General features: G+C 35.9%; 1 protein-coding gene across 1 annotated transcript in view; it reads left to right on the forward strand.

Moving 5' to 3' along the window:
- Positions 1–24,140, forward strand: part of IPO7 (importin 7) — a 52,611-nt gene that overhangs the window by 17,615 nt on the left and 10,856 nt on the right. The window contains exons 2-15 of the mRNA XM_084893475.1: positions 2,753–2,834; positions 6,568–6,721; positions 7,151–7,309; positions 10,443–10,599; positions 11,915–12,004; positions 14,241–14,335; positions 14,437–14,521; positions 16,200–16,334; positions 16,955–17,054; positions 18,866–18,942; positions 19,340–19,456; positions 21,241–21,330; positions 22,344–22,509; positions 22,703–22,863. Of these exons, the coding sequence (XP_084749601.1) occupies positions 2,753–2,834; positions 6,568–6,721; positions 7,151–7,309; positions 10,443–10,599; positions 11,915–12,004; positions 14,241–14,335; positions 14,437–14,521; positions 16,200–16,334; positions 16,955–17,054; positions 18,866–18,942; positions 19,340–19,456; positions 21,241–21,330; positions 22,344–22,509; positions 22,703–22,863 (1,668 nt within the window). The remainder of the gene's footprint in view (positions 1–2,752; positions 2,835–6,567; positions 6,722–7,150; positions 7,310–10,442; positions 10,600–11,914; positions 12,005–14,240; positions 14,336–14,436; positions 14,522–16,199; positions 16,335–16,954; positions 17,055–18,865; positions 18,943–19,339; positions 19,457–21,240; positions 21,331–22,343; positions 22,510–22,702; positions 22,864–24,140) is intronic.

Below are 24,140 nucleotides of genomic sequence, written 5' to 3' on the forward strand. Positions count from 1 at the left end.
TCTCGCTGTAGATCCTGCAGAGTGGCCTCAGACAGTAACTGAACTGCACCCCATTGGAGACCCAGAAGCCAGTGTTCCTAACTCTCAATTTCAACCCCTCACACCCATAAGTGACACATTTGGGAGACGACTCAGTGAGCACCAAAGCCCCACTGAAACAAGGCGTGTCTCCAGCGCAGCAGTTCTTCCTTTATAGACACAGCGGGTCCTCACAGGCAATTAGCCTGGAGGTCAATTCCTCCCAGTGTATCAACAGCAATCAAGGCTTAATTACACCAAGACTTTGCACTCAGCCCACAAAGGGATATACCAAAAGCGACCACCTCAGGTGATTGGGGCAGCTGAGCTACTGGCCCCTATAGGTCATCAACCACACAAAGCCATTCCATCAACACAGGGAGGCAGCCAAAATGAGGAGACACAAGCATGTCAGGAATGGGAGAGATGGAGGAAAATAAACTACTGGACGACAGAGTTCAGAATCACATTTATAAGGTTACTCAAGAATCTTCTAAAAACCTTTGAGAAACTTGATGAGACATCCAAGAAGCTTTGTGAGACCTTCAAGGACCTTAATGAGAATACCAAAAAATGGAAAGGGACCAGTCAGAAATTAAGCATACACAGTCTGAAATAAAGAATATACAGAAACTCAACTATAGATCAACGTGCCAGAAGAATCAGACCAAAGATCTGGAATATAAGGAAGGCAATCACCCATACAGAGAGGCAAAAAGAAAGAAGAATCCAAAAATGTGAGGGTAGTGTAAGGAACCTCCGGGACGGCTTAAAGTGTACCAACGTCCGGATTTTTGGGATGCCAGAAGAAGAGAGTGAGCAGGATATTGAAGGCCTTTTGGAAGAAATAATGACAGAAAACTTTGCCTACCTGGTGAAAGAAATAGACCTACAAGTTCAGGAAGCATACAGAACCCCAAACAAGAGGAATCCAAAGAGGACCACACCAAGACACATCATAGTTAAAATGCCAAGGGCAAAAAAAGACAAAGAAAAAATCTTATAAGCAGCAAGAGAAAAACAGCTAGTAGTAGTTACCTACAAGGGAATACCCATACAACTGTCAGCTGATTTCTCAACAGAAACAATGCAGGCCAGAAGGGAGTGGCAAGAAATATTCAAAATGATGAACAATAAGAACCTAATACCAAGATTACTCTACCCAGCAAAGCTATCATTCAGAATTGAAGGTCAGATAAAGAACTTCACAGACAAGGAAAAGTTAAAGGAATTCATCAGCACCAAACCAGGATTACATGAAATGTTGAAGGATATTCTTTAAGGAGAGGAAGAAGAAGAAAAAGGTAAAGGTAAAAAATATGAATAACAAAAAGACATCAAATACATACCTACCAACAAGTGACTCTAAAAATCAAGTGAATAAAAAATCTGAAGAACAAAATGGACTGGTGAATATAATAGAATCAGGGACATAGAAAGGGATTGGACTAATAATTCTCGGGGAAGGGGGTCTGAGGGGTGCAGGAAGAGATTGGACAAAAATCTTACACCTATGGATGAAGACAGTGGCGGGGGTAAGGGCATGGGGTGGGGTTGGGAATCAGGTGGAGGGGAGTGATGCGGGTGGGGGGGAAGAGGAACACCTGTAATAATCTGAACAATAAAGATTTATTATAAAAAAAGAAAAAGAAACCAATAGTCATTAACTATGTTCAGACCTATTTATAGAGCACTGAAAAGGGCAAATTCCTCCCCTTTGTGCACTTAATTACTCCTGTTTAGATCTTGAATTTAAGCATTACTTCTCTGAATTAGGAGATTCTCCTTTTGAATCTTCCATTATGTTCTCGACTTCTTTATTGCAATTACCTGTTTATCTTGTTTTTTTTTTTCAGTAAAGTCTTAAATTTCCATGAGGTCAGGGAGTCTCATTTGTTCTGTTCAAACCTATATTTACAGCTCCTGGCGATGGTGTCTTGCACCATGAAAACACCTACATAAATAAATTTTGGCCCGACCAGTGTGGCTCAGTTGTTGAGTGTCGACCTGTAAACCAGAAGGTCATGGTTCGATTCCTGGTCAGAGCACATGCCCAGATTGCCAGCTCAATCCCCAGTGTGGGGCATGCAGGAGGCAGCCAGTCAGTGATACTCTCTCATCATTGGTGTTTCTATCCCCCCAGTCTTTCTCTGAAATCAATAAAAACGTGTTGTTGGTTTTAAAGAATAGCTTCCCTATAATCCCACTATCCAAGAGATAATTAGCATTTTCGATGTATTTCGTTTCTATATATATTGCAATGCATATGCTATAAAAGTATTTGTTAAATTATTGTCATAGTTTGTATCCTTATTGAATTGTCAAAATATTGCTTTTTTATTTTTCTGTTGAAATATGCATATAAAAAAGTTATCATTAGGATATAGTTGATTGATTTTTACAAACTGAACACACAACGTTTCTATGGAGACATTATTACTGAATTGGGGAAATAGGTATCACAGAGAATATTGATTTTCAGCTACTGATACCAGTATAGGTTAAGAATGCTAACTGGGGTAAATGGGAAATGCAGTAGAATGAAGGCAAATGCAAACATTCCAAATGTTTTAAGAGTTAGGATGTTAAAATTTTTTTTGAGTTATTATAGGTGAGTGACAGAAAATAAGGCTGGGACCAATTTACAGAGAGCCTTTTGTAACAGCTAAACCATGAAATAGAAGACTGAGAATATTTGTTTGCTGAAATTTAAAATGTATGTTTTTGTTTATAGGCACACAAGTCTCTGAATTTTGTTTCGACACTGCTTCAGATTACTATGTCAGAACAACTGGATTTACCTGTAAGACAAGCAGGCAAGTTTCCTGAATTATTTTCTTGAGTGTATGTAAATAACTTGTTTAAAAGGTTTACAGTTGAATAACAGAAATATTCTGGATGGCCCTTCAGTGATTTTCTTCCCTGAAAATCAGTTTACCCTTATGTGTTTACTGCAAACATCAGGTGCCTTAATATTTGGTGACAGAGTTTAATTTAAAGGAATGTAGTATTTCATTGGATTAGAAGAGAAGCGGGTAAAAGAAATTGATGGGGTTTATTAAAAGACTCTTTGCCCTAGCTTATTTAGCTCAGTGGATAGAGCATCTCCTCAGGTAAGGATTAACAACAACACAAAACGATTCTTTGTTTATGTGTTTGTTCCTTATAGCTATTTGCTTTTACTGTTTATCACAACATTTAAAAAAGTACTATTTCTTAGTTCAAATTTTAGCGAGATACTGAGCAATTCTTTCAGTATCAGAGTCTGAAAATGTGGCACACTACTTCTGATATAATCTGGTAGTCTGCAAAATAATGGACTTTATATGTTCATGTTTTATTTTTATTTATTTGCAGATATATAAATTCATAGGAAATATAACAATAATTTCATCATTGTATGAAAACAATTATAATTTATATTCTGGTGTTATTTTTTTACCGTTATACCAGGTTTTTTTTTTGTTTGTTTGTTTTGTTTTGTTTTAAGTGCTCTTTTCCTTTCTTTAGTGATGGGGTGGGGAACCTTTTTTCTGCCAAGGGCCATTTGGATATTTATAACATCATTCACACAGGCTATACAGAATTACCAACTTAAAAATTAACCTGCTATATTTGGTCAAACATTTAATTAATTCACCCTTAATGCCTTGACAGGATCAGACCAAATGATTTCTCGGGCCTTATATGGCTCGATGGCCAGACATCCCACACTCCTGCTTAAGTGTATAATAAGCATTTGTCTTTTCTTTACATAATGTTAGGGCATGGCTCAGGGGTCCCGGTCAGGCCACATGCCCGGGTTGCGGGCTCAATCCCCCCAGGGTGGGGTGTGTGGGAGGCAGCCAAGCCATGATTCTCTCTCATCATGGATGTTTCCATCTCTCTCTCCCTTCCTCTCTGAAATCAATAAAAATATAATTTTTTTAAAAAGTTATATTCACCATAAAGTGCCATATGCGGTAAACTATTTCTCAGTTGTTAGGATTTAATTCCAGATCTGAACATTAACAGTATTTCCAGTGCCTAAAATATTGCCTGACACATTGAGGATACTCAGTTAATAAATGACTGAATATAATGTAATTGCTTTATGGTTTTAAAAAAAATGGTATATAAGTTATACAATAATGGAACCTTTTTAAAGTATATATATATATTTACTGATTTCAGAGAGGAAGGGAGAGGGGGGGGGAGAGAGAGGGAGGGAGGGAGGGAGAGAGAGAGAGAGAGAGAGAGAGAGAGAGAGAGAGAGAGAGAGAGAGAGAGAGAGAGAGAAACATACATGATGAGAGATAATCATTCCTTGGCTGCCTCCTGCATGCCCCTCCTGGAGATGGAGCATGAAACCAGGGTATGTGTGTGCCCGTGACTGGAATTAAACCTGGGACCCTTCAGTCTGCAGGCTGACGCTCTATCCACTGAGCCAAACCAGCTAGGGCAATGGAACCTTTTTGTACCTAGAAAATGTAGCAATTAACTGGGTCCTGATCAGCAATGAATTTTTTTCTTTTTTAAAAATATTTTTTATTGATTTTAGAGAGGAAGAGAGTGAAAGAAATATCAATGATGATAGTCATTGCTTGGCTGCCTCCTGCAACACCCCTCCTCTGGGGTTCCAACCTGCAACCTGGGCATGTGTCCTGACCAGGAATCAAACCAGAAACCTTATTCATAAGTCAGTGTTCAACCATTGAGCCACACCAGCTGGGCCACATGATATTTATCTTTCTCCGATTGGCTTATTTTGCTTAGCATAATACTCTCCAGTTTCATCTATGCTGTCGCAAATGGTAAAAGTTCCTTCTTTTTTATAGCAGCGTTAGTAAGTATTCCATTGTGTCGATGAACCACAATTTTCTAATCCATTCATCTGCTGATGGGCACTTAGGCTGTTTACAAATCTTAACTATTGTAAATTGTGCTGCTATGAACATAGGGGTGCATATATCCTTTCTGATTGGTGTTTCTGGTTTCTTGGGATGTAGTCCTAGAAGTGGGATTGCTGGGTCAAATGGGAGTTCCAGTAATCCCATTTTTTGAGGAAACGCCATACTGTTCTCCACAGTGGCTGCACCAGTCTGCATTCCCACCAGCAGTACACGGGGGTACCTTTTTCTCTACATCCTGGCCAGCAATTGTCATTTGCTGATTTGTTGATAATAGCATTCTGACAGGTGTGAGATGGTACCTCATTGTTGTTTTGATTAGTATCTCTCAGGTGATTAGTGACTTTGAGCATGTTTTCATATGTCTCTGGGCCTTCTGTATGTTCTCTTTCGAAAAGTGCCTATTTGGTCCTTCATCAATTTTTTATTGGATTGTTCATAATCATTCTTTTAAAAGTTACATCCTTGTAATAATTGAATGATACTCCGTAGTGTGTGGTACTCTGTCGTTTCATCTACTAGACTTTGAAAGATCCTGTCTTTATAGTTGTAGTGGAGTTACATTCTGGATGGAGTGGACTGAATCATGAGATTTCTTTCAGTGCAGTTCTCACTTGTTGGACCAGTCAACTTTTAAAATACCAAATCAACAAATAAGTATCTATACCCCATTCCTTTGTGCATAACAGTAGAATGAAATATTGTATCAAGTTTTATTTTGGTCTGTATTTTGTTTTGGAGCTAAAGAATCAAAATTCTAGCTGAAACCGGTTTGACTCAGTAGATAGAGCGTCGGCCTGCAGACTGAAAGGTCCCAGGTTCGATTCCAGTCAAGGGGATGTACCTTGGTTGTGGACACATCCCCAGTAGGGGGTATACAGAAGGCAGCTGATTGATGTTTCTCACTCATCGATGTTTCTAACTATCTCTCTCCCTTCCTCTCTGTAAAAAAATCAATAAAATATATTTTTTAAAAGAGAATAAAAATTTTAGTAGTAGTATTAATCTGAAATCTATCAGTCCGAAATACTGAGTCAGTGTTTACTGTAGATGTATATTACCTTAAAACTTTCATTGAAGGGTATTTTAATATGTAGTCTTAATCTTTTTTGAAATATTATAAGATGGGGTATTTTATTTTATTTATTTTAAAAAATATATATTTTATTGATTTTTTACAGAGAGGGAGAGAGGGATAGAGAGTTAGAAACATCAGTGAGGGAGAATCATGGATCAGCTGCCTCTTGCACACCCCCTACTGGGGATGTGCCTGCAACCAAGGTACATGCCCTTGACCGGAATCGAACCCGGGACCTTTCAGTCCACAGGCCAATGCTCTATCCACTGAGCCAAACCGGTTTCAGCAGATGGGGTATTTTAACTTTCTTTTCCTATACATTTGTGATTGAGGGTTCCCTCTCCTTTTTCTTCCCGCTCTACCCCCTTCATTTGGGGGGAGAGTGCTGGATAAAAAGTATTGTTAGTGATCTAGTTTAATTCAAGTAAATTAGCAATGTTAGAAACATCGATGAGTGAGAAACATCAATCAGCTGCCTTTTGTATACCCCCTACTGGGGATGTGTCCACAACCAAGGTACATCCCCTTGACTGGAATCGAACCTGGGACCTTTCAGTTTTTAAATATTAATCTATATTTTAGGTGTTATCTATTTGAAGAATATGATAACGCAGTATTGGCCAGATCGCGAGACAGCACCACGGGATATATCTCCGTATACTATTCCAGAAGAAGATCGACATTGTATTCGAGAAAATATTGTAGAGGCCATTATCCACTCTCCTGAGCTCATCAGGTATATATACATATATACATACATACATGTGTATTTTTTTAAGCTTATCCATTTTTGCAGGTATATAATTTGTGGGGGGTTTTGGAGGGAGAACAAGGTAGAGGAGTCATTTCAGAAAATTTAACAAATGCTATTACAGGAGAATTTGTTTTATTTTCGTACTGCAATTAAATTTTACATTTATAAAACCAATTACTTAAACTTCATGTGAAACACACTGATCAGATGAAAGAAGGTAAAGAAAACTAGAATGTTGACATTTACAATATAGATGTCCAATTTATATCTAGTCTTTTGATCTTTGAAATTGTAGGAACTGGTTTTTACAGTAATTAATTTTTGTCTAAACACATTAAGAAAAATATTTTTTAATAAAATTTTATCTAAGTAGTATTTCTTCCTTCTTATTGTTTATTTTTTTACTTTCAGGGTACAGCTTACAACATGCATTCATCATATCATCAAACATGATTACCCAAGTCGCTGGACTGCCATTGTGGACAAAATTGGCTTTTATCTTCAGTCTGATAACAGTGCTTGTTGGCTAGGAATTCTTCTTTGCCTTTATCAGCTTGTGAAAAATTATGAGTAAGTGTCTCTTTCAATTCCTATATAGTTTTGAGAAGTAGGAAAGTTTGGAAATTTTATACATTAAAATTAGTGAATTATGTTATTTGAATTCAGTGTTTTCTTTCTGAAATATTTTACTTCTGTAGTGTCTTCCGTTCACTCAACTAATAAACTACTTGTGCCCTTTTTTCTTAATCATATGTTTCCCTATTCATTTTTTAAAAATATGTTTTTATGTGTTTCAGAGAAGGGAGAGAGAGAGAGATAGAAACAACAATGATGAGAGAGAATCATTGATTGGCTGCTTCATGCATGCCCCCTACTGGGGATTGAGCTTGCAACCTGAGCATGTGCCCTGGCCAAGAATTGAACTGGGACCACCTGATTCATAGGTTGACATTCAACCATTGAGCCAAGCCGGGCAAGCTGGTTTCCCTTTTCAAAAACTGAGTTATATCTAACTCTCCAATATGGGCTAATAAAGGCTTTTTTAAAATGTGAAGGGAGGGAATCAGAATACATTAAGCATTAGAGCTCTATTCTGGCTTTCTGTGAAACTTTATCTTAATTTTGGGATCTTGATAACATACAAGAACCTACTTCTAATTCTTTTAAGAACATGTTGGGATTTCATATGTCTAGTTTTAATTATTGTATTTTGAGGGAATCACAATCACCTATTTTAGCGTTTGCATATTTGAGCAAATTAGAGTTCATATCAATATCAGTAAGACATTGTTTTAGACCAAGGAATCATTTTAGATCTGAGTTTAGGGATCAGGGGAAAAAAGTCTAACCTTGGAAGTTGAGGTATATAGCATTAAAAGAAAGGGGTTTTCTCTAGTGGTGTGTTGAAAATAATGAAAATAATAGGCACATTAAAGTTTCAACATTAGACAATTATGAGGAAGGGTTGAGGAATGCTTACACCATGACGGTGACTTTATTTCCAGTCCTAATAGCTACACAGATGCCATTGTGAGCCCTCTACTTCTGGGGCTTTGTAGTTAGCCTGCGATACCCTTTTGGGTCCCAAGTCGAAGTAGCTCGTGAACTGCTGCTTTTGTTCTGAGCAGGAGAGAAATATACCATTTACAGCATTGGTACTGGTGTTTTCTTGTGTTTCCACCAGCTACCCATCTTTCTGCTAAGGAATGTTCCAGCTGTTGCTCCAACCTCTGTCAGAGTGCCAGTTGTAGTTCTGGTAAGTGAGTGACTAAAATGAGAGAGAATAACAATAATAAGCTGTTTTTGTTTGAGGAAGTTCAAGTCTCTCCTATCCTATAATCTTAGCAGGAGAGAATTTGACAGGGATTTTTTTAAAATGGGAGATAGGAGGCTGCTACAATATTGGATTTCCAGTTCATTTTCAGCCAGTGCTTGATTGTGGAGCACAAGGTGTACACAAGGGATCTGTGTGGACTGAAGCAGTTCTAAGAAAATTCATGGAGAAATTGGAAGTTGTGGTGGCCTTCAGGAGCATAGATCCTCAGGAAATACTGTCAGTTGAAGGAGCACAGAAGGAGCATTTGAAGAGGAAGGCATGTCACACTATATGGAATAGTGTGAGCAAAAAGAAAGGTACAGAGGTGGAAATGAGATACTTTAGTGGGTAGTTAGGAGACTAGTGTGGTGTGGATACTTTCTGTTGAGAATTTGGGTGTAGTTTTGGAACTGTGTTAAAGAGGGTTTTTAATGTCATCATGGGAAATTTGTATGTGATATTTAGATACTGATGAACTATTGAAGGTTTTTGTGTTGTTGTAGTTTTTTCTGTTTGTTTTTTTTTAACACAAGTTATGGGCTAGTATTTAAGGATTTTCTATCAACATGGCTCATCAGATGGACACACCATAACCTTGTAGTCAGCTTTTATTGGTATCACATTTTCACAGGAACTTTCAGGTCTTATGGAGAGTGCAAATGGCTTCCTTGTATGTAAATTGTTATATTGACTCAGAAATGGAGGGATAACCTTTTCAATTGTGTTCTCAGCAAATAATCAGTCAGTTTTATTGTTTAACAGTCTCAAGGCATTATTTGTGTGAACATTTCTCTTGGTATTTTTTATTCTTGGCAATTGACCTTAGTTCTCATTTCCCCCAATAGCTAAAAAGAATCTAGCCTTTTAAGAGTGTCTACCTTTACCTTTTAAAAAGGTGCTCACATATGCAATTCTTAAATACATTTCCCCTCTTCAAAAAGTCTACCAGTAGATAAAACTGGATTCTGGTAAAAGAAAGCCAATTTAAAGCCTTTTAAATAACCTAATTTAAAAATTCTATGTTTAAAGTTTCTTTTTTGAAATAAAGCATCAAACTTTTTAATAATACAGTTAAAATGCTAAAGAATCTGAATGTGGAAATATCTTAGGTCAGCAATCCTTTACACATAATTTTGGAGCAAAATGTGGTTCAGAATTCAGTATTTTTTTAATTTTATTTTAGAAAGATTCACATAATAAATGTTATGTAATGTTCCTATTGAAATCTGTATCAGCACTCAAAAGTATTATTATTGTATTAGCTATAAAGTATGTGAATATTCTCTCCAACTGGAATAAATGAAGTCATAAATAGCCTGTTGAGGTCAGTTTTTGTTTCCAGATGAGTTATTTGAAAAAACTTGGTTTATGATGCTTTTAGAGTTAATACCACTCTGTTAATACTCTTGGTATATAAATTACTTAAAGATGATAAAAATATAATTGCTTTTATATCCATCAGCTGCTAAGTTTAAAAGCCAAACCATTGTACTTCCTCAGTTATACAGTATTTAGAATTAGAAATAGCAAGATATAGCATAGTGAAGTGGTTAACAGTACAGGCCCTGGTTCTTGACTGTTAAGGTTCATTCCTAGATATGTATACTGGGAAAGATATCTAACTTGTTTATGCCTTAGTTTCCTCAGCTATAGAAAAGAGGATACTAATGGGACCTTGAAGATTAGACCTCATGATAATGTTGAGTAAATTTTAGATATCCTATTATTATTTGAGGTTTTTCTAAAGTTGCTTTTGGTTGCATAGTAGATTTTTCTTCTATTTGCTTATATTTGTGTGAACAAACAAGTAGTTTAAATTGATATGTTATCAATAAATAAAACTGTAAAATAAATTCTTACAGAAATAGTTTGTATTCTTACCTAAAGGTACAAGAAACCAGAGGAACGGACTCCATTGGTAGCAGCAATGCAGCATTTCCTGCCAGTATTAAAGGACCGTTTTATTCAACTTCTTTCTGATCAGTCAGATCAGTCTGTTCTCATTCAGAAACAAATTTTCAAGATCTTCTATGCTCTTGTTCAGGTAATCTTTATAAAGCAGTTTTTTTTAAGTATAAAAAAGTTTATGTATCTAGATTAAGGGAATGATTTGCTGTCAAATATAAGTTGCCAAAATTATAAATATGTTAAAAGTCTAACCAAGCATACTTACCCAAATATACAAACAAACAAAGCTAATAAATCTTAAATTATGTGATCAGTCTTAAGTTCTCTTAAAGCATCCAACACTATTTACAAAATTAGTAAATTTTTCTTATACCTTTTACAAGTCTGAAATTTAGTTACTTGATTATAGTTTATATCTAAGAAGTACTCTGATATTCCAAATATACATAGATTGTCCCAATAACTACAAAACCTATTCCTAAACTTATGTTACACAAAAATACTAACACTGTGGGCTTGACTGGCACATGAGCCTCATTATTTTTGTATTTTATCCTAATAAATCTTTTTGGGGCAATGTTATAGGCTGAGGAAATAGTTGTATCTGTATTCTCAGTGGCATGTAATTAGTTAAGAAATAGAATTATTTTAATTAGGATTAAAACATAAAAGGATTCATTTCAACTACCAGGACTTTTGGTTCAATTCATGCCTTTCTTTTTAAATTGCATTTAAATATACCTTCACTGAAACTGTAACTGTCTCATTCTATTGTTTGGTTGGGTTTTGCATGTCTTTGCTAGATCTTTAAAGACAATCTCCAAGTCCTTTACCTAAGGGAACTTTACTTTAATAACACCATTCCGTTTGGCTCCTTATGCAATTTTTAAAAAGTGATTTGAATAGGGAATGTTAGTACTGTTTCTATTCCCCCTCACGGCATTGGTAGTAACTATCTTTTAGATTAAAAATAAGTTCTTTTTGTTAATTATCTTAGGGCATGGACAAAATGTTTATCATTGCAATGAATTTTTTTGAGATCAGCATACCCTGATATAAAAGTTGGGTCTCTTCTTACTTGTTAAAATGTCCTAAAATCCTAAATAGGATATTGATTTTATAAGCCTATTAAGAGATAAGATTTATTGCAGGAATACAAGAATATATCAACAGTAAGAAATCAGTTTAAATATTCACTAGAAATCCACAATAAATACCATACCTTATGGTGAAAATGGAATATATTCCCAGTAATTTGGCAATAAGACAAGGATGCCACTGTCATTGCCACAATTTCCCAATGTAGGTAACTAATAAGATTTGCCTATGTACGAAAAACAAGAAATGTATATTGAAGAAAATACTTTTTTGTAGGTTTTGTGAATAATAAAAGGAAGTGAAATTCTCTTTTGTAAGGATTTTTAATATAATTAATTCTGATTTTATTTTAGTATACACTACCACTGGAGCTGATAAACCAACAGAACCTGACAGAATGGATAGAAATTTTAAAGACTGTTGTGAACAGAGATGTACCTAACGTAAGTCTCTTTATGTTCTCTTATATTACTAAACATAAATATTTAGGTATCTTTTGAGAATTTTAACTGCCATTTCCTGTAACATTCTTTATAAACTTATATAATTGACTATGCATATTTTTCGAGATAGACAAAACTTAATTGTTTACATATCTGCATATACAAAGCATGTAAATAGTTATTATATATATATTGTTTAAATGCTTATATATCTTAATTTCATCCTAATTCTTCTGTTTCTTTTCGGTTTTTAATTAAGAATTTATAACATATATCACCTCACAGAGTTACACATTTTTTTCTAATGTGAACTTTTAAGATCTCCTCTCTTTATCAACCTTCACATATATAATACAACATTGTTAACTACAATCATCATGCTATACATTACATTTCCAGAACTTATAACTGGAAATTTGTGCCTTTTGACACCTTCTTAATAATTACTGTGGTGATTATTTCACAATATATACATCCAGGGTATTCCAAAAAAAAATGTTATGTACACTGAATGATTATAAAAATCAGTATTATTAACATACAGGTCATTTTCAAACTTTAAAAGAATCTACAGAAATGAATAATTTTTTTGGTACATGTCTTTTTTCAAACTGATAACCATTCATTGGTCCAGGCACTGGTAATACTGCAAAGCAGTGGAATCTCAGACTTTAAGAATCCTTTAGTTTGGCATGTGTGCACCCTTAATTTTTTAATTGTTGCCAGTTTTATACCATAAACTTTATCTTTTATATATCCCCTTAAAAGTCTAGTGGGCTTTAGGATAAAATTTCTTTGTTCAAAGCTTAGTCTGGCTTCACCCATTATTTCAAATCAGTTAAACCTGAAAAGGAATGAAGGTTGAGTTATCAGCTGTTAGAGGGTGTATTTTTTTTTTGGGTGGGCAACCTATATATATCAAATCATTATGTTGTATACCTTAAACCAGTGTTTCCCAACCTTCTCTCATGATGAGAATCACCTGGTGGAGTTGTTAAACCACAGATTCCTGAATCCCAACTAAGATGTGCTAAACTAGAATTTTTGGGAACATATAGGTAAAATTGTATACCTAACTAGTGCTCTAAGACAGATTTTATATACAGAGCACTAAGTTAGGTATGCAATTTTACCTATATGTTCTCAAAAATTCTAGTTTAGCACTTCTTAGTTGGGATTCAGGAATCTGTGTTTTAACAACTCCATCAGGTGATTCTCATCATGAGAGAAGGTTGGAAAACACTGCCTTAAACTAATACAATGTTACATATAAATTATGTATTTTTTAAAAGTCCATAGCTAAATTTTTAGCCTAATAATTTGAAGATATCTGTGAACAGGGAAGAACTTATAAGCTGAAAGTGATCGTTTTATATGTACCTTCTTTGGCTTAATTTATCAGATGTGTTATGTTGTGTTGTGGTAGTTTGTTCCTTTTTATTGCCAAGTAGTATTCCATTATATGGATGTACTACCATTTATATGCAAGTTGGATATACTAGTTGATGGACATTTTAGTAGTTTCCAAATTTTAGTATTAAATTAGTATTCATAGCCGTTAAAGCTGCTATAAATGTTCTTACACAAGTATTTGCAATCGTGTGTGTGTGTGTGTGTGTGTGTGTGTGTGTGTGTGTATGTCTTTCTGTCTTTGTGTATTTATACTAATATTTCTGAAACTAGAAGTCTGAAATGGGATTTTCTCTTGCCTTTTGATTTGAACTATGCAGGTTTTGATTAAGCTACTTGCCATGACCTTGTCTTTAATTTGGGTCTTGACTAAAATGGGTTTAAGCTTAAAAAAAAAAAAATCCCCCTCCCCCCCAATTTATGGGAGAAAGTTATGGAGGTAGTAGAAGTGAGCCATCTGGGCTGGGTAGGCTCAGAAAACAAGTTACAGAAACAGAAGAAGATTTCTTGGGGCTTAAGAGAGGGAAAGGCAACGGTGATGCCTCGGTGGGGAGGAGCAAGAGGAGGAGAAAAGAGTGGGCATGATCTCAAGAGGGAGGGCAACTAACAGAATTTTTAAAAGCATATCCATAAATATGTAGTTGAAGCATTGGAAGTGCCTCTTATATTTAAATAAGGGTTAGTACTTTTTCAAATCTACCTTTTTAATATGAAAGGACAACATTAGAGGAGCATTCATGTTTTTGAGAATCTGTTCTCACCTCATATTCTCTTAAATTCTTATTATATCTTACTATATCATTAAATAAATGTCTCTTTAAATAAGGAAACACTTCAAGTTGAAGAAGATGATAGACCTGAGTTACCATGGTGGAAATGTAAAAAGTGGGCTTTACATATTTTAGCAAGGCTTTTTGAAAGGTAAGCTCCCAGATACATGTTGATTTATTTTTTCAGTCTTTTGGTTTTATAAGTGTTGACATAAAGCATTATAAAGAAACAACATTTTAATGTTCTTTTAGATATGGAAGCCCTGGCAATGTTTCCAAGGAGTATAATGAATTTGCTGAAGTATTTCTGAAAGCTTTTGCTGTTGGTGTCCAGCAAGTAAGTCTAAGATAAATTTTCTAAGTAGAAACATGTCATTATTAGATTAATTTCAGGCCTGCTTATTTTATTAGAAAACAAAATAAAATTATAATGCCCTGGCCAATGTGGCTCAGTTGATTGGAGCATTGTCCCTTGCACCCAAGGGTTGAAGGTTCAATTCTAGTCAGGGCATGTATGGAAGGGAGCCGATCAGTGTCTCATGTTGATGTTTCTCCCCCTCTCCCTTCCTATCTAAAATCAATTAAACAAAAACAAAAAAAGTAAAAAAGCCCTAGTTGGTTTGGCTCCGTGAATAGAGCGTCAGCATGTGGACTGAAGGGTCTGGGTTTGATTCTGGTCAAGTGCACATGCCCAGGTTTCAGCTCCATCCCCAATGTGAGACGTGCAGGATGTTTCTCAACATTGATATTTTTATCTCTCTCTCCCTTACCCTTCCTCTCTGAAATCAATGGGGAAAAAAATTTTTTTAAAGAGTAAAAATAATAAAATAATAAACCTATTATTTTTGTTGTTGTTTTGTTAATCTTCACTCTATTTTTCCCATTGATTTTTAGAGAGTGGAAAGGAAGGAGGGAGAGAGAGAAAAAAAAATTTGATGTGAGAGAGACCCATTGATGTCTTGCATGAGTCCCAACCAGGGCTAGAAATCAAAACTACAAACGACGTACATGTCCTGGACAAGAATTGAACCTGGGACCCTTTAGTTTTGGGCCGATCTCTCTGCATTGAGCAAAATGGCTAGAACCCAAAGGTGTACTTTCTTTTTTTTTCTATATTTTTATTGATTTGAGAGAGAGAGAGAGAGACATTAATGATAAAAGAGAAACACTGATAAGCTGCCTCCTACATCCCCCACACTGGGGATCGAGTCTGCAACCTAGACATATGCAATAAACTCCTGGTTTATTGGTCATTGTTCAACCACTGAACCACGGTGGCAGGGCTGTTTCCCCCCCCCCCCCCCCTTTTTTTTTCTTGAGGAAAAAATAATGCTATATACTCAGGTCTAAATAACTATATTCGATTTATTAGTGTTTTTTTTTTCAAGTATATGATAGTATTTGATGGAAGAAGCTACTATTTCAGCTTTTCTTCTAACAATTGTTCTTCAGTACATAGCAGAAGTGCTGTATGTATACTTCCCACTTAGTGATATTAATATTTCTTGTTCATTAAGAACTTTTTTTTAAAAGGACATTCTTAAGGAAAGCTTGTTCTGTAATTATATGACTGTAAAGAATATGATGCCTGCTCATACACTTCAGTGCCACTTCATTTATTCATGTTAGATAAAGTTTTGCTGCCAATACTTGTGTGTCATCCATGCCTTTTTTTAACAGTATAAAGGGCACATAATGATTTAGCTTTTAAAAAAAAATCCTCACTCAAGAATATATTTTCCATTGATTTTCAAATGGAGTGGAAGAGAGTGAGGAGAGGTGGGGGAAAAGAGAACATTGACTTGAGAGTGACACAAAAATTAGTTGCCTCACCCGGGCCCCAAAGTGGGAGGGGATTGAACCTGAGACCCTTGGGTCTACAGGCCGATTCTCCAATCACTGAGCCAAATCAGTCAGGGCTTGCATTTTTCCTTCCCCTTTGAGATATTTGTGACCCAGATTTTGATAATCCCTGTTCTGAAATTTTGTTTTTTGTTAAAAATTTTTTCCCAAAGGTCTTATTGAAGGTGTTATATCAATACAAGGAGAAGCAATATATGGCTCCTCGAGTTTTGCAACAGACATTAAATTATATAAATCAAGGAGTTTCTCATGCTCTCACCTGGAAAAACCTGAAGCCTCATATACAAGTAATAATTTTCTGTCTGAAATATTTTCTAGAAAATATAATGGAAATAACATTAATTACCATAAAGGTTTAACATGCATTTTTTGTTGACTTGTGTTGTTTATTGTAATTCTGATCATTGTTTTGAGAGTAGATTAGGAAAACAAGGTAAATTAACATTGTATAAACTTATTCTAGCAAAAGGAATTTTGTGAATATTCATATGTTTTCATCTAAAACTTCTTACTGTTGCATTATAATTAGTTAATATTTTATATATATAATTTGTAACAAGCAAAGAACTATTTTGCCAGGTTAGTTGTGAGAATAATTGGCTTATTTTTATGAGTAATTTTTTTTGCTTTATTTAAAACTGTAGGACTTCATGGACTAAAATTTCATGTTGTATTGTCTCAGAATACTTAATTGCTATCTTCATGTTTTATTTCATAATTATTTGTTGCATAGAAGGAAGAATATGTACCCTGATAGTTGATCTAAGAATGTAAAGTTTGATATTAAACTTTTAAAAATATATAATTGATTATAGAGTTACTTTTGTTTTACCACTTAACAGAAATTTGAAGGTTTAAATTTTAATACTGACTCAAGGTTGTTACTTTCTTAACTTTTAAATTGCAGGGCATTATACAAGATGTTATTTTTCCATTGATGTGCTATACAGATGCTGATGAAGAACTTTGGCAAGAAGACCCTTATGAATATATACGCATGAAGTTTGGTAAGGAATTTTTACTTTAAGAAATAAAATGTCAGTTAGGGATGTATATAGTAAACCTATGTGGTATCAAGGCTTCTTACCTTTCACGCTAAAATGTCTTTGGTGTTTCAATGTAATTTATTCATTGGTTAGACCAGAGATTTTCCACTTTTTTCATCTCATGGTACACATAAACTAATTACTAAAATACTGCGGCCCTCCAGAATATATATTTTTTTGCCGATCCGCCCAAAAAAACAGGTATAATTTTGATTCATTCACACTAGATGCATGTTGTTGTATTGGCTACTATCATTTTTTTATTTGACAATACAAGGGGAAAGAGTTTGGGTATTTAATGTTTTAAAAATTATTGTATCACCGAGGTTACAAATCACTGCTTTAGACCTTTGAGAGCGGGGCTATTCAGTGATCAATTATGGCATGTGATTATTTTTAGCAGATAAATACAGTAGTGTTATTAAGTTATTAGATGTGCTTCTGGCACATTCCAAAACTTAAAAATTCAAGACTATACTTTAACACTGAGTGGTCTGTGAGGTCTGAAAAGTTTGCAACTGCTGGTCTAAACTATACTTTTGGATCCCATGTCAGTCAACTATGTATGTGCAAATGGAGAAGATGCATACTGGAAGCTAGAGTCACAGGGAGTCTCCATGGAACTAAAGATTGTAATTTGACTAATTTGAGTATTAGTCCTTCTTCCTAGCAAACTCTTATTTTTTTTTATTACTGTGTTTTCTTATTGGCTTAAAATAACACATTATCTGTTTCTGGGAAACAGGAATCTGGGTATGGCTTAGCAGAATTTTCTGCTTCAAGATCTCTTATGAAGTTTCAATCAAAGAATCTTACGTACTTTTAGTCGTTTGTATTTTTGTGACCCTATTGTGAATTCTCATAGTAGTAGTGTTTTGTATGAAGGAAAATAATCATTAGGATAAATTGATGGATTATTAACATTTATCTTGTACAGAAAAAACATGGAATTAGACTTTCACACAATAATATGGGTAACTAGTGGCCTGGTGCACAAAATTTGTGCACAGAGAGGGGGACATCCCTCTCGCAATCTGGGGCTGCTGGCTCCTAACCACTAGCCTGCCTGCCTGCCTGCCTGATTGCCCCTAACTGCCTCTGCCTGCACCCAACTGCCCTCCCCTGTTGGCCTGATCTCACCTCCAACTGCCCTTCCTGCCAGCCTGATCGCCCCTAACTGCCTCTGCCTGCCTGATTATCCCTAACTGCACTCCCCTGCAGGCCTGATCTCTCCTCCAACTGCCCTCCTCTGCCAGCCAATTTGGTTCTGACTGGTTGTTTTCTATGCCAGTCAGTGTCTCTGGGCCTATCAACGGGGCCTGGTTAGAAAGGCGGGACCGATCAGCAGCCCTGGTGGAAGCCTGGAGAGAAATGGCGGGGTGGCTGCTGACCTGGCCCAGAGAGAAAGAGCAAGGCAAGTGCTGATCAACAGCTGCCACACAGGCTTTAGATCAGACCCTGCTTCTCTCTTTAGGCCTCTCTCCAGGCCTGATTCGCAGCCCTCTCAGCAGTCAGTGCTGGGTCGCCACGGCAACCCAGTGGTGACAGTAGGACTGACTTCTGGTTGGTCAAGCCTCCGGTCATGATGAACCCAGGGTTTTTATATATTAGGATTGGGTTCATATTCAAATTCACCTTGTGTCAAAATATAACAAAATTTTGAGGTTTCCCCTCCCCCTCTTTTCTTTTACCAACATTACTTATAAATTATGTGGCAGTGTTTGTTGAAGAAATTGAAATTACTGTTTTCTGTATTTAAATTTATTCTCTAGATGTGTTTGAAGATTTCATTTCTCCTACCACTGCTGCCCAGACACTATTGTTTACTGCCTGTAGTAAGAGGAAAGAGGTAGGTTATTTAATGTGTAGAATACTTTCGCTTTTATGTATTTTAATATTTAAAAATTGTTCAGATACACTACTTTTTTTTCTTTTAATGTGTGTTTTTTTTTTTTATTTTTTTTTTTAATACATTTAGTTGGTTTTTAGAGAGGAAAGGGGAGAGAGAAACATCAATGATGAGATTCATTGATTGGCTGCCTCCTGCACCCTCCACTCTGGGATCCAACCGGCAACCCAGGCATGTGCCCTGGCTGGGAATTGAACTGTGTGACATTCTGGTTCATAGATTGATGCTCAACCACTGAGCCATGCTTCCTGGGCCAGATACCCTGCTTTTAATGTTAGCCGTATGGGAGTCATTTTTGTCATTAATGTTTTTTAAGGATTTCCTCTTTTTAATTTAGGTACTGCAAAAGACTATGGGATTTTGCTACCAGATTCTTACAGAACCAAATGCTGATCCTCGAAAAAAAGATGGAGCCCTGCATATGATTGGCTCTTTAGCTGAAATACTTCTAAAGGTATTTTTTTTTTTTGTGGGTCTGCACACAGTTTGATAACAGTTTTATTGAGATATAATTCACACACCATGAAATTGACACATTTAAAGTTTACAGTTCAGTGGTTTTTCTTATATTCACAGAATTCCAAAAAGGAATCTTATTTATTAGCATTTACTTTCCATTTTCTATGAGACCTCCCAACCTTAAGATATGCCTAACCTATTTTATGTCTTGGTAACTGTTAATTTGTGGGTATATTTGTCTATCTTAGTTCATAAAGTAATTATTTGTGTAAAAGGCTGAATTCTCTTGGATCAGATTTTTTAACTATTATTAAACTATAGGCCTGGTGCATGAGATTTGTGCATGGGCAAGATCCCTAACCCTGGCCAGTGATCAGGACCGATCTGTGGGGCAACCATCGGGATGATCAGGGGACCCCCATTGACAACTGCCTGGGCTGGCCTGGGGCCTGTGGGCTAGGTACAGCTCCTGCATTGGCATCTGCCCCCTGGTGATCAGTGTACTTCATAGCGACTGGTCATAATGCTGTTCAATTAATTTGCATATTAGTCTTTTATTATATAGGATAATCTTAGATTATAAAAAAATTGTAAAAATAGTTCTCAGAACTCTTCACCCAGCTTCCACTAATGTTAACTTTTTTTTTTTTTTTTTTTTTTTTTTTTTTTTTTTTTTTAAGAGAGAAAGGGGTAGGGATGGAGAGTTAGAAACATCAATGAGAGAGAAACATTGACCAACTGCCTCCTGCACACCTCTTACTGGGGATGTGCCTGCAACCAAGGTACATGTCCTTGACCAGAATCGGACCTAGGACCCTTCAATCCGCAGGCCAACACTCTATCCACCAAGCCATACTAATTAGAATACTAATATTAATATCATAGATAGCTATGCCATAATTCTCAAAACCAGAAAATTAATATTGATATTTTAAACTAATCTATAGTCCTGGCCAGTTTGTCTCAGTGGATAGAGCATCAGCCTGCAGACTGAAGGGTCCCAGGTCGATTCTGGTCAAGGGCATGTACCTTGATTATGGGCACATCCCCAAAGGGGGGTATGCAGAAGGCAGCTGATCATTGATTCTCTCTCATCGATGTTTCTAGCTCTCTATCCCTCTCCCTTCTTCTCTGTAAAAAATCAATAGAAACGTATTTTAAAGAAAACAAACTAATCTATAGACCCATTTCACATTTTATAAGATTTCTCACTAATGCCCTTTTTGGTACATTAATCATTCCAGGATCCCATATTGCATTATGTTCTCATGTCTCATTAGTCTTCTTAGGTTTATTAGTATTTATAAGTTTTTAATATTAATATGCACTTTTCTTTATAACATCTTACTTTTTAGAAAATACAAATATCTTTTTAGATAATCAGATTATCACCTTGAAAGTAGGATGTTTCTCAGTCTATGTTATGTTCATTTAAAATCTTTACAGGGATTTAAAAAAATTCTAATAGTTTTATAAGCAAAAAAGTTTTATAAGGTAAGGAATAAAATTAACCACACATCATTACTCAACAACCATTGCTGCTATGACTTAGTGCTATTGCTTTCTTAACAAATAATACAAAAAGGTTTAAAAAAAGTATTCTGTGTGTTTTTTATGGTAGTGTGAAAATAAGAAAATTGGATGTGTATCTTGGGGTTCAAAGAACCAGAGTAAATATATGTTTAGCATCAATAGTAATTTTTAACACCATGTGTATCAGGCATTTGAGATTATTATATTTGGAATTCTTTCAAAAATAATTTTTGTTTATATTTACAGAAAAAGATATATAAAGATCAGATGGAATACATGTTGCAGAATCATGTATTCCCTCTCTTCAGCAGTGAACTAGGCTACATGAGAGCGAGAGTAAGTTTTAATGCTGTATTTATTTATTTAGTTATATCTTATAATGCTTATAATGAATGACTGCTTGTGTCGACTTTTAAATGAAAACTTTATAATTTCATTTTTAAAGCCATATTTTATTTTTTGTTTTTTTGTTTTTTCTTTCTGCTTTTACTTTTAGTCATATTTATTTTATGCTGAATTTTCTCTTGGGCCATGAGTTTTTGTTTCTTTAGTTTCTGGGATATTTTTTTCTTCTGTCCAGTGAGGATCACTGTATGTGGCAGGGAGAGCTCACGTATGGGTCAATCCACCCATGAGCTCTGTAAGTTGTACTCTGCATCTTAGAGCTTTGTTCACCTGGATGTGCTCAATGACAAGAGAATCTGCATCTAAACCCTTAAAGTTCAGCCTTGTTCTCTGCATTTTTAAGCATGTGCAGCAAAAATTCAGCCCTCCTTTTGGGCCACCAACGCTGTGTCCAATCCCACTGTTTTGCCTGGGTACACCTACCAGTTCCACCATTGTAACGATGGAATGGTACACACTGCTTCTTTAAAGTGGTATCTTTAAGATACTTGTGTATATATATATATATATACACACACACCTTTGATGGCCTGGCGGTGTCATGAATGTTCTTAAAGTGAACACAAAGATTTGAGCTTCTTGATTTGCATGATATTGTGGGATTTTATGATTCAAGTGAACAGCGAACCATTTTCAGAGGTCACCTCTGGCCACTTTGGGGGAAGAGCTTTTGTAAATGGCTGATGTAATGTGTGCATAGTTTTCATCTGTGTCTGATAGCAGTGTCTGTCTGTGTTTTGCATTCAGATCTTGCTATCCACACAAACATCATGCAGCCAAAGATTAAGTTGGGATCATAGTACTGGTCTAGTGTTGTCTCATTGGACATAATTTACCACTGGCCAGCCTCCAAATTCCCATACAGAACTTTGTGAATAGAGATAGTGTATAGCTTTTGGAAATTTAATATATCTATAATAACTCACTGCATTTTATTTTTAAAGGCTTGCTGGGTCCTTCACTATTTTTGTGAAGTTAAGTTCAAAAGTGACCAGAACCTGCAAACAGCCTTAGAGCTGACTCGAAGATGTCTAATTGATGATAGGGAAATGCCTGTGAAAGTGGAAGCTGCCATCGCACTTCAGGTGTTAATCAGCAATCAAGAAAAAGGTAAAGGGTTTATATCTCAAATAGTGTAGCATTCTCCTCCCTCCCCATCCCCCCCCCAATAACTGTACAAGGCATAATCCTAGATACTTGACACATAATCTTCCTTTTTATATGAAAGTATATCTTTTTTACATTAATGCGTGTTATATCAGGTTTAAGGAATTTTAGCCTAATTTTTTTTCAACTCTTACAGCAAAGGAATACATCACACCATTCATCAGACCTGTAATGCAAGCTCTTCTTCATATTATAAGAGAAACAGAAAACGATGATCTTACCAATGTAATTCAGAAAATGATCTGCGAGTATAGTGAAGAAGTTACTCCTATTGCAGTAGAAATGACACAGCATTTGGTATGTTATTTGAACCAATCATTCATGCATTACTTATCTTCTAGAAAGCATTTTCACAGAGCTTATTGTATGCCAGATAACACTGTAAGCCCTTGATAAATATATGGATATATATCTTTAACTTGTTTAATTCTTACACAATCCTGTGTGAGGTATAAAAAGGGTAAGTAGTTTGCCTATAGTTAGAATGGGTGAGGCTAGCCGAAACCGGTTTGGCTCAGTGGTGGAGCGTCAGTCTGCGGACTGAAGAGTCCCGGGTTCGATTCCGGTCAGGGGCATGTACGTTAGTTGCGGGCACATCCCCAGCAGGGGGTGTGCGGGAGGCAGCTGGTTGATGTTTCTCTCTCATCAACGTTTCTGGCTCTCTATCTCTCTCCCTTCCTCTCTGTAAAAAAAAATCAATAAAATATATATTTAAAAAAGAATGGGTGAGGCTAAAATTCACATTTGAGCTGTATGTCTTTACAGTGCACATCTCTTTTTTTAAAAAATTATTTTTATTTTTTTCAGAGAGGGAGAGAGATGAGAAATATCAACGATGAGGAAGAATCATTGATTGGCTGCTTCCTGAACACTCCCTACTGGGGATCTATCCCACAACCCAGGCATGTGTCTTTGACTGAAATTGAACCTGGGACCTTTCACTCCACAGGCCAGTGCTCTATCCACTGAGCCAAACCGGTTTCAGTAAACTGTATTTTTTTTTTTTTAAGTATATTTTATTGATTTTTTACAGAGAGGAAGGGAGAGAGATAGAGAGCTAGAAACGTCGATAAGAGAGAAACATCGACCAGCTGCCTCTTGCACACCCCTTACTGGGGATGTGCCCAGAACCAACGTACATGCCCCTGACTGGAATCGAACCTGGGACCTTTCAGTCCACAGACCGACGCTCTACCACTGAGCCAAACCGGTTTCGGCAGTAAACTGTATTCTTAACAGCTGATTTTGCAATGGATGAGGACATTTGAATAAAGTATCATCATCTATTATGTATATTTATTGCATTTATAATATATTGGTCTGATTATTAGTTATGACTCGGAAGTTTGTTTCAAATAGTTGAACATTGCGATAACAAAATCTTGATGATTAATAAACCTGATATCTGTATTTGGGGCATTATCACCTATTAGCCAGTAATATTAATAAAAATATTCATAATAAGGGTGGGGCAATGGGGAGATAAGGACACATATGTAATACCTTAAAAAAATATTCAGAATGTTAAACAGTTTCTGTCCCTTGCCTGATTTGATTTTCAGAGTTTATCTGTG

The sequence above is a fragment of the Pipistrellus hanaki genome, assembly GCF_964339955.1.
Source record: "Pipistrellus hanaki genome assembly, chromosome: 9".
NCBI lineage: Eukaryota > Metazoa > Chordata > Mammalia > Chiroptera > Vespertilionidae > Pipistrellus > Pipistrellus hanaki.